The following is an 11775-nucleotide window of genomic DNA, read 5'->3' on the forward strand; positions in this document are numbered from 1 at the left end:
AATAGGGACACACGGTCGTGTCCCAACCCGTGTCACACGGGGGGACACATGGCCATGTCACCTAGCCGTGTGTCACACATGGCTGAGACATATGCCTGTGTCTCTGCCCATGTAAACAAAAATAGGCTAATTTCCAAGCCACATTTCTCACCCAATTTGACATCAACCTAACCCAACATTTTTGCACATCAACAAGCCGTAACAAGGCATTCAAATCAAGCTAAAATCAAGTCTTAAGCATGGATTATTACAACATACAACCAATATTCTTTTAGGCACCTTAAATGACAACTCAAAAACGTGTGCCATTATAACCGGAATTAATTTACTGAAAGTACCAAAAGGACCGATGGATAGTGTGAAATAGCTCCGACCAGCTTCCAACTCGTACGAGCTTCAGAATTACTATAAACATGGAAAATAACACAGAGTAAGCATTTAAGCTTAATAAGTTCATATAACACAGAATTTAACTTATCATATATCCATAAAATAGGTAAGTAAACAAAGCATATCTCAACCAATTTGGCCAGAAGCCTAAACACATGATCACCAACACATTAGCCATGAATCTCGTAACACATATAAAATCTAACACACATGGTTGAATTCATCAAATAATCATATTTCACGTATTTCATGTAAATACCAGTAATAGTTCATATTGAACTCATATAATCTCGTAACAGAACTATGCCTGTTAAACCATTTAGAATATCATTGGATACGCGGGTAGTACACACGAAGTGTACTAAACTGTAATCTGTCAATTCATGTACATGTATGCTTATACGAGCTGTAAACGGGAAGCTCCTCTGAGATGAATAACAGGAAGCTCATGTGAGCTGACTAACGAGAAGCTCACACGAGCAATGGTGTGTCCGCAACCGGTATTCTTAAGGTTCAAACAGGACTCGATAGTTGTGGAATATACAGCTGATATTTATTCATGGCAATTATACAATTCACAAACAAATAATTCAATTTAAAACATATAAATGTACAATTTTAATTACACGAACTTAACTCGAAAAGTGTGCGTAAACACAGAGGCGACTAATCCGATATTCTCTTTACCTCGATCTAACTCTGTACAAGGTCTAACAGGATCTATACGAATAAATTTAACTCATTTCAATATAATTCTCATTCAATTTAATCCAACAAAGAATTTTGGAAAAGTTATAATTTTGCCTTACACTTTTAATTCCTTTGTAATTTAGTCCCTAGGCTTCAAAAATGAAATTCATACCTTACCCAAGTCTAGCCAATTTTTTATACATATTAATAGCAGCCCATATATTTCACAAATTTACAAATTTACCATAAATTTATCATCTTTTTCAATTTAATCCCTAATTGATAATTCCATCAACATTCTCGTTACAAAAGTTGTTTATCTAACAACAACCATTCATTTTCTATCATCAAACTTCAAAACTCAAACATGTTCATCAATAGTAAAACCCTAATACTTTAATAGTTTTGCAAATTAATCCTCGGGTTAGCTAGATTAAGCTACAACGATCCCGGAAACATAGAAATCATAAAAAAACGGGACAAGAATAAATACCTAATTGAGCAAAATAAGCTTGTCTAAATTTTTAAGCTTCCATGGCTAGGTTTCTTTTTTTTTTTTTGGTGGAAGATGATGATAATAGTTTCTTCAAACAAAATCTTAGTGTTTTATATAGCATTCATAAATAATTCTTTTCACAGTTCTTGTGGGTACGATAACTCGACATTTACTTGTCACTTTATTACTTGTTGCGATTGTGTACACTTGCACATTTTCGTCGTTCCAGGTATTCATCGCCCGCAGAGAAAACAAGAATTTTGTTCTCAAAGCATCAGCTACTACGTTTGCTTTTCCCGGATGATAATCAATAATTAACTCATAATCTTTCAATAGTTCAAGCCATCTACGTTGTCTCAGATTCAAATTTTTTTGCCACATCAGATACTTTAAACTCTTGTGATAGGTATATATATGACATTTTTTACTGAACAAATGGTGTCGCCAAATTTTTAACACAAAGACAATAGCTACCAACTCTAAGTCATGTGTCGGATAGTTCTTTTCATGTGGTTTTAACTGTCCGATTCAGGCTGAACCAGAACTGGTGTCTCGGTCAACAGTGCTTTCAACTGGTTAAAACTTTGCTAACATTTATCAGACCATTCAAAATTCACATATTTCTATAATATACGTGTCATTGGTGTAGCTATCATTGAAAAACCTTTTCCAAATCTCTGGTACCAGCTAGTCCCTGAAAACTTCTAACTTCAAATACGTTTCTTGGTGGTTTCCAGTTAACAATTGCTGAAATTTTATTCAAATAAACTCTGATGCCTTCAGTTGATACTATGTGTCCTAGAAAACCAACTTCTCGAAACTAAAATTCATATTTATTAAATTTAGCAAACAGTTGTTTATCTCACAAAGTTTGTAGAACAATTCTCAGATGCTCGGTATGTTCAGTCTCATCTCGGGAATATATCAGAATATCATCAATAAATACCACAAAAAATCTATCTAAATATAGTCTGAAAATTCTATTCATCAAATCTATCAACACTACAAGTGCGTTAGTTAAACCAAACGGCATTACAAGAAATTTATAGTGTCCGTACCTGGTTCTGAATGTCATTTTCGGTCAGAACGAAGATCAATCTTTGATAATGTTGTGGCCCCTTTCAACTGATCAAAAAAATCATCAATGCAAGGCAGTGGATATTTATTCTTGATTGTAACTTTGTTGAGCTGATGGTAGTCAATGCATAATCTCATTGATCTGTCCTTTTTCTTAACAAACAGAACCGGTGCACCCCAAGGTGAAAAACTAGGTCGAGCAAAACCCCTATTAGTCAACTCTTGTAACTGTGCTTTCAACTCTTTTAACTCTGTAGGAGCCATTCTGTATGGTGCTATCAATATTGGTGTTGTTCCCGGTACAAGTTCTATAGGAAATTTTACTTCTCTGATCTACGGTAATCCAGGTAACTCCTCTGGAAACACACCAGGATACTCGCAAACCACTGACACTGATTCAAGCTTCGAATCAGACACTTTAGTATCCAATACATAAGTAAGGTAAGCATTACAACCTTTTCTAACATATTTCTTTGTTGACATAGTTGATATCACAATAAGCAACCCACTCAATTTATCTGATTCAATATGAAGCATCTTACCATTCTGACATTTCAATATGATATGTTTTTGTCTACAATTTACCACAACGTCATGCAGAGTTAACCAATCAATGCCCAATATCAAATCAAATTCATCGAACGGAAATAGCATCAAATCAATCGAGAAACAGTAACCCCGAATCATTAACGGACAATTCAATGGACTCAAGAGGTAAATTTTTACTAGACACTAAATTCGTGCAAACATATAAATGAGTCGATCCGGGATCAATTAAAGCAGTTACATTAGTATCAACAAGAGAGAAAGTACCAGTAATAACATCTAACGCAGCAGCATCTCCGCATGCAAGAATAGCATAAGCCCTAGTTGGTGTTCGTGCCTCGAATCTAACAGTAGAGTCTTTCATCACACCACAATTTCCACTCACATTTCTAGGATTACAAGGTATTCTACCTCTCGTAGCTATGTTGTTTGGCCTCGAAGTTTGAATATTATCTTTCTCAGATTTCTCCGGGCAATCTCTAAGATAATGGTAAAAGGAACCACATCTAAAACAAGCTCTGCTCTTTATTCGACACTCACCATAATGTGGCTTGTTACAGTGCTTGCACTTGGGTCTGGTGTTTCTAGCACTACATGCACTCGTTACAGATGTAGTCTGAGATTTAGGACTGGAGCGTCGAGTACCTCTCTATCTACCGAAGTATCCCACAGAAGTACTAGAACGGTAGTATTATTCTTTAGATTTCTTCAATGCTGACTGGTATGACTTTTCCGTCAATCTCTTTCTTGAGTCTATGGCTTCAATTTCAGCGTTTCTTTTCTCTTTACTAATCTCTTCAGCTTTACGTGGCCGATCAACTAGTACAACAAATTCTTTCAACTCAAGGATCCCGACTAATAGTTTTATATCTTGGTTTAAGCCATCTTCAAACCGCTTACACATTGCAATCTCAGTCGAAATACATTCTCGAGCATATTTGCTTAAACAAACACATTCCTGTTCATATTTAGACACTGTCATCTGACCCTATTTAAGCCCCAAATATTCTTTATGTTTCTGCACGAGAAACCTCTGACTGATATATTTCTTACAAAACTCAATTTGAAAGAATTCCCAAGTAATCCTCTCTTTTGATACTACAGAAGTCATTGTATTCCACCACTGATAAGCTGAATCATTTAATAGAGATACCGCACACTTAAGACATTCAGCCGATGAACAAGATAATTCATCAAAAACTCTAATGGTATTTTCTAACCAGAATTCAGCTATCTCGGGATCATCATTGACAGTAGCTCAGAATTCTTCAGCACTGTACTTGCGGATCTTATCAACAGGAGGCTTACCAATTCTGATAAGTTCTGTGCTTTGAGGAATAATGGGAACTGTTTGAGAAACAAGAGGGGGTGGAGGTTGTTGAGCAGCCGGGTTCGTCCTTACGAACTCGGTGAACCATTCATTCATCATCTGGAAGAAGGCTTCCTTAGCCTCTCCTTTTCGGCCCTCAGATATGGGCCTCGTACCATACAAAGATACTCATTGAATGGAGGCTTGAGCATTGCTCTCTACTTCACCATAATCAGCTCAGCTGGATTTCATTGCTATATGAAAACATGTTTTAAAACGGTCAGGAAATATCACACTATCACAGGTTATATAATGGCACATATAGCTAAACTTGTATACACTACGTTTAGTCTGAAAATTCATTAAACTGTAGCTTTGATACCAATAAATGTAACACCCCTAACTCAAATCTATCGCCAGAACAGGGTTACGGAGCATTACCAAAGTTTACAAATCAAACAGACAGAAAATGCAAATATTTCATATCACATAACATTCATGTCAAAAACCAATCAAAGTCATTCATATTATCCCTTATACGAGCTCTCAAGATGTAAAATATGCGTTAGAAACAAGTCGGGACTAGAGCGGGTCTCAAAGAATTTTTTAGAATACATTAAAATTTTTCAAAGTTACAGGGGTCACACGACCGTGTGGCCAGGCTATACACACGAAGTGTACTAAACTGTAATCCGTCAATTCATGTACATGTATGCTAATAGAAGCTGTAAACGGGAAACTCCTTCAAGTTGAATAACGGGAAGCTCATGCGAGTTGTGAGTCCGCAACACATGCAGGACCCCAACCAAATCGGTAACCCTACTGACATGTCATTTGTATCCTACGAATTCTCAAGGTTCAAACGAGACTCAGTAATTGTTGAATATACAACCAGTATTTATTCATGGCAATTATACAATTCACAAACAAATAATTCAATTTAAAATATATAAATGTAAAATTTTAATTAGACGAACTTACCTCGATAAGTGTATGTAAACAAGGAGGCGACTAATCCGATATTTCTTCTTTACCTCAATCTAACTCTGTATGAGGTCTAATATGATCTATACGAATAAATTTAACTCATTTCAATATAATTCTCATTCAATTTAATCTAAAATGGAATTTTGGAAAAATTACCATTTTGCCCTACACTTTTAATTTCTTTGTAATTTAGTCCCTAAGCTCGAAAAATGAAATTCATATAATTTTATCCTTAACTAAGTCTAGCCAATTTTTATACATATTAATAGCAGCCCATATGTTTCACAAATTTATAAATTTTACCATAAATTTCTCATCTTTTTCAATTTAATCCCTAATTGATAATTCCATCAAAACTCTCTTTACAAAAGTTGCTTATCTAACAACAACCATTTATTTTCTATCATCAAACTTCAAAACTCAAAGTCACTACTTAATTTGTTCTCCTTTTACGGTACTGCTCTAGTCTTCCACTATATCCCTCTTCTTCACTACTTACAACCACGTTCATAGACCCCGCATTATTTTTGCGCTTCTTGCGCATATCCAACATAGAAGCTCGCACAACTATGTATTCATAAATTCTGTGGACGGACTTGTGGATTCTTTCAAGTTACCTCTAGAACCGCGAGTTATGCCTGCACCATCAACAATTCCAAGATCTGTAATAGTAGTAATCAAATTACTGTTCTCACCACTTTCTTCATGCAATAAGGGTACTGAGATCCAAGGACGAGGCTTCATCTTGCAGTAAATATAAAGAAATTTCATTGGTTCATCTTTACATCCTATTAATATTAATCCCAAATCGTTTTTGGCCCCATGGAGCTACGTATATCTTTCAGGCCACACCCCAACTACCTCACCTGCTTCTCTACTATCACCCTATCTCCACCCATTAGGACTAAGGCTTTCCACATAGTGTTGGAATACATTCCTAACAATTAAGATATCCTCTAGAACTAGAGTACGGCCATTGCAAAGCCTTTGAAATAGGGCTAAGCCATCCCTTGTTGTAATGCTTTGCTTGAACGAGCACATGTCCTTGCTTGATGATAATACTCTAAAATGACATACTTTTATGTGTTAATTGCATATATATTTTAAGTATGATTCTACTAATTTGTGTTTTTTATGGTTCTTTATCTTGTAGGGACTAAATTGTAGGTAAAAGGAAATTTGGGGGCAAAAAGCGTAAATTTGAAAATAAAATGGGTCAGCATGCCAAAAAGGAAAGACATGGTGCCAAAAATACAAAATGTGAAAGACTTGAGCCAAAAATTCAAAGAAGATATTTACAAACATAAGACTCTGCTTTTTCTTGGGCACAACTGTGCTCGGGATCACGAGGATTTGTGCAAATCCAGTCCCTGAGGATTTGACCCTAATTTCCTTATACTATTCTTTTTTGTTATTTCACAGGGATAGGTTATTTTTTGTGCTTTTAACGACACACCAAATTTTGGTGCCGTTGCTGGGGACTGGTAACATACTAATCTTGTTTCCTTTGTTTCTTATAACCAGGTCTGCTCCAAGTATTTTTGCGTTTGATTCAAAAATAGAGAAGACTGTGAGAGCTAATCGCAAGGAAATGAAGTTACAAAAGAAACAGTCAGAACTGGTAGGGACTCAGAGCAGCCCATTGTCGGAAATAGAAACAGGCGACGAAGTTGAGTCTAGGGTTGACGAAAACCCTACTCAAACACTAGAAAACGAAAGAATAGGAGTTGATCCACCAGAAGAAGTGATTAATGCTAGGGTTAATGAAAACCCAAATCTAGCACATCAACCTATGGCTCAAACGATTCAGAAATTGGCCGAAGCTCCTATAGAACAACCGTTGTTATGCATTGGAAACTAATTTTGAACTAAAGTCAGGATTAATCCAATTACTGTCGAATTTTCACAGATTACAAAATGAAAATCCACATAAACATCTAAAAAGAGTTTTATATGGTTTGTCTTAGTATGAAATCTCAAGGCGTAACTGAGGATCAATTCAAATTGTGTGATTTCCCTTTCTCTCTAGCAGATTCTACTAGGGAATGGTTGTTTTATTTACCTCCTGGATCTATTACAACTTGGACTGATCTTTTTCGTTTGTTTCTTAACAGGTTTTTTCCAGCATTGCGTGCAATTGAGTTAAAAAGGGAGATCGTTGGGATAAGGCAAAAAGATGTGGAGTCGCTTTACGACTATTGGGAATGATTCAAGAAGTTGTGTTTAAGTTGCCCACAACATGGGATAACAAAATAGTCACTGCTCCAATACTTCTATGAGGTCTTAAAGCCCATAGAGATGAATATGGTAAATGTCGCTAGTGGAGGAGCATTGGTCAATATGACTCTCCAACAGGAAAGGGACTTGATATCCACGATGGCTGCAAATACTCAGCAATTCTGAGCCCATCCTGAGCCCACCAGAAGGGTTCACCAGCTAAGTATTTCAGCTTTAGAATATAAAGTTAATAGACTTACTAATATCATGAATTCTCTTTTTGCAGTAAAAACAGGACCAACCCGACCGTGCGAAATTTGTGCAACACCCGAACATACAATAGAAGTGTGTCCTAGTTTGTGTGATGATAATATGACCCATTTGGATGCTGTGAGGAATTTTCTTGGACCACCCCAAAGGCGATATGACCCTTATGCTAATACCTATAACCCAGGGTAGAAAGATCATCCCAACTTAGGTTACAGAGCTAACCCACGGTACAACCAGCCATACTAAAACTTGATTCCACAACAGCCGTGAGATTCACGTACCTTTCTAGAAACCATGATTAATAAACTAGTAGCTAATATGCTTGATTTTCAATAGAAAATTGGGGTGTCTATAAGAGAATTGACCACATCAATTGAGAAAATGAACTCGCAAAGGAAGTTGCCATCACAAATGGAACCTAACCCAAGACAACATGCAAATGCAATAACGTTGCAAAGTGGAAAAATACTGGAACCAAATCCTGGTAAAAATTTTGATCAAGATTCAACCCAGAAATAGTAGGAGAACGATGAACAGGTCCGAACGAAACCTCTATTGCCTCTAATTCAACCTCCGTTTCCAGGACAATTGAACTAATATTGGAGAGGTAAGGAGGAAAAAGAGATCCTCGAAACATTCAGAAATGTCGAGATCAACATACCGTTGCTAGATGCCATCAAAAAAATTCCGCAATATGCCAAGTTCCTTAAAGAGCTTTGCACCAACAAACAAAAATTGACTAGAAATGAAAGAGTAAGTGTTGGTGAAAATGTATCTGTGATGTTGCAGCGAAGGATGCCAGTAAAATGTAAAGATAGGGCATGTTTGCAATACCATGCAAAATAGGCCACTTATGAATTAAAAAAGCTATGTGTTATTTAGGGGCCTCCATAAATGTAATACCTTTTTCTATTTATGAATCACTTAACGTTGGTTTTTTGATGAAAACATGTGTTATCATTCAATTAGCAGACAAGTCTATTGTGATCCCGGAGGATTCCTTGAGGACATATTAGTAAAAGTCAAAGGACTTATCTTTCCTGCGAACTTTTATGTGATAAAAATAGAAGAGTATAACGCTCCTGGGTCTTCAGACATCTTGTTGGGGTGACATTTCCTTAGTACTGTAAATACTAATATTGGCATGCGTAGCGGAACCATCACGATGGAGTTTGACGGGGAGATCGTGAAGTTTAACCTTTATGACACTATTAGTCACCTGAGTGAAATCTTAAACGTAAACCATGTCGACATAATTGACTCATTAGTAGAAGAAACTTTTGAGTCACCTTATGAAGATAAACTTGAAACATTGTTTGATGAAAATTTCGATTCAGGATCTATTTGCGATCTGTTAATGAATTATTGGCTCCTATGGATACTAAACTTCTACCTTCTATTGTGTAAGCACCAGATCTAGAATTCAAACCACTTCCCAAGCATTTAAAATACTCATTTTTGGAGAATGATGAAATCATTGTCGACTTAAAAGGGATTAACCCCTTGATAGGAACATATAAGATTTTCTTGGAGGAAAAAAATGAAACACAAAGCAAGAAGCGCAAGGATGATTGAACCCAAATATGGTGGATGTGGTAAAAAGGGAGAATTTCCAAGCCCATACAAATGAAAGAATTCAGTTGGAATAGCCCCAATACTAGTTGGGGCATCAAGCTAACAACGTTAAACAAACGCTTGTTGGGAAGCAACCCAATTTTATTTTTATTTTTATTTTTATTTTTATTTTTATTTATTTTTATTTTTATTTTTATTTTTATTTTTATTTTTATTTTTATTTTTATTTTTATTTTTATTTTTCTATTTTTTTAATGTTAATAAATTTTATTCTCTCTTCTTATATCCCGAAAAATCGTCGAGAAGAAAAATTAAAATTAGAACGAAATTTTGAATGAATGGATATGTTTTAGCAAAACCCCATATTCTACCCTAATTCAGGTAGGAATAGTGCATCCCTACTTTAAAATCACCCAAACCTACACCCAACCACCCACCTTACAACCAAACACCCTTCCTCCTACACTTTCATACCCTAATTTTTCACCCATATTCACCCAAAACTCCCTCAAGCCGCCGTAAGCCTTCTACCCTACCCCTACCGTTGATTTTCGAACCACCATGGCTAGGACTAGGATTCGTGCTGCAGTCAAACCCTCCTTCACTGTTAACAATTTTGACGTTGGTTCTCAGCACCCCCAACACATCGACCTTGGCGACGCCAAACCTTCCCCTCCTTGCAGCTATGCGTGAACGACAGTGACTACATGGGGAGTTTTTCTAAAACCTTTCTCTTTCGCTTATATTTTTTTCTCACATCGAGGAAAATGCGTTTTAAGTAGGGGGAGGCATTCCTCATTATTTCTGTCATTTTATCTACTATTTTTTTCTATTGTGTTGCTGTTGTTGCTGCCTTGTGCTTGTTTTTGCCCACATTTGTTTTTAGTATATCCTGCCTCTTTTCATGCCCAAGATTTTAACCAGGAATTGCCCACAGTTTGACTTGCGAGCATGATTCTTGTCTACTGAGTTAGTTATGATTTTTCTAGTTTGATTTCATCTCCACTGTTTTATTTCAATCAGGCTAAAATGATTGTGATTAATAAAGTTAATCCTATCTTGCTTATAATAAAATTGATTAAGTTTAATGCAAAGAGGACACTTAATACAATTGTATGTTAAATTTATTTTCATGACTGTTAGGTAGCTGCCGAAACTTATTTTCGGCACTTGATTGTTTTTTTCCTAGTCTTCCAAAATTAAAATTATGTTTCATGATAATAATAAATTTTGATGCCTCTGTTCTTATGAGCACAGCTTAAAACATGACTGGCTGAGTAACCGTGGTAGGGTACTTGGGTTTTTATCCTACTTCGCGTCAAAAGGTTGTGTGACGTGTTAGGTAAAACTCCGCTAACCGGAATTAAAAAAATTTAAGAATGTATTAGGCTGAATAACTGGGGTGGGGTGCTTGGATGTCATCTCTCTTCGCGTCAAAATGTTCAATATATTCTTATGAAAAGAAAAACATATATAATTATAATAAATTAGGAGTATGCTGGGCTGAGTAATCGGGTGGGGTTGCTTGGCTGTCATCTCTATTCGCGTCAAAAAGTTCAATATATTCTTAAGAAAAGAAAAACAAACAAGTGAAGAAGAAGAAGAAGAAAAAGAAGAAGAAGGAAAAACAAGTAAAAAATAATAATAAAGAATTACATTTTGGGACTAAGGGTGGAAACAAATAGGGTGTCTTGGTAAGTTTAGTAAATTACCTAATTTTCATGAAATAATCCAAGACGATTTAATTTTTGTGTGTTTAAGTTGGGATACTTTTTCAAGTTTTACTTAAAGTAAGCTAAAGGTTCTCTTTATTTTTCATATGCATTATGCCTATTTTTTATAAAACTTTGAAGTGATACTTCTTTTATGACAAAATCTAAATTACACAATGGATAAGAACTATACTTGAGGACAAGCATGGGCTAAATAGGGACTAAATTGGAGGCAAAAGAAAATTTGAGGGCAAAAAACGTGAATTTGAAGATAAAATGGGCCAGTATGCGAAATAGGAAAGAAGTGCCAAAAATACAAAATGTGAAAGACTTGAGGGCAAAAATTCAAACAAGAGATTTATAAACATAAGACTCTATTTAAATTTAAATTTTATTAGTATTATTATTTAGATTTAATTTCAGCTTTTATCTTTATTTATCTTTTAGAGTTAAAATATGAACAAACTAGGTTTTCTATGTACTATAACTGGGGGATGGTGTGACAT

The 11775-nt window shown here is 35.6% G+C and overlaps 1 protein-coding gene across 1 annotated transcript; it reads right to left on the minus strand.

The window, feature by feature from the left end:
• Positions 1-2986: 2986 nt before the first annotated feature.
• Positions 2987-4103, minus strand: LOC128034812 (uncharacterized). Its single transcript, XM_052623655.1, has 3 exons — positions 3919-4103; positions 3331-3678; positions 2987-3227 (listed from the first exon to the last, which is right to left on the minus strand). Exons 1-3 carry the CDS (start codon positions 4101-4103, stop codon positions 2987-2989), a joined length of 774 nt encoding a protein of 257 aa, XP_052479615.1.
• Positions 4104-11775: the final 7672 nt, after the last annotated feature.

Source organism: Gossypium raimondii, chromosome 11, assembly GCF_025698545.1.
Source record: "Gossypium raimondii isolate GPD5lz chromosome 11, ASM2569854v1, whole genome shotgun sequence".
Taxonomy (NCBI): Eukaryota; Viridiplantae; Streptophyta; class Magnoliopsida; order Malvales; family Malvaceae; genus Gossypium; species Gossypium raimondii.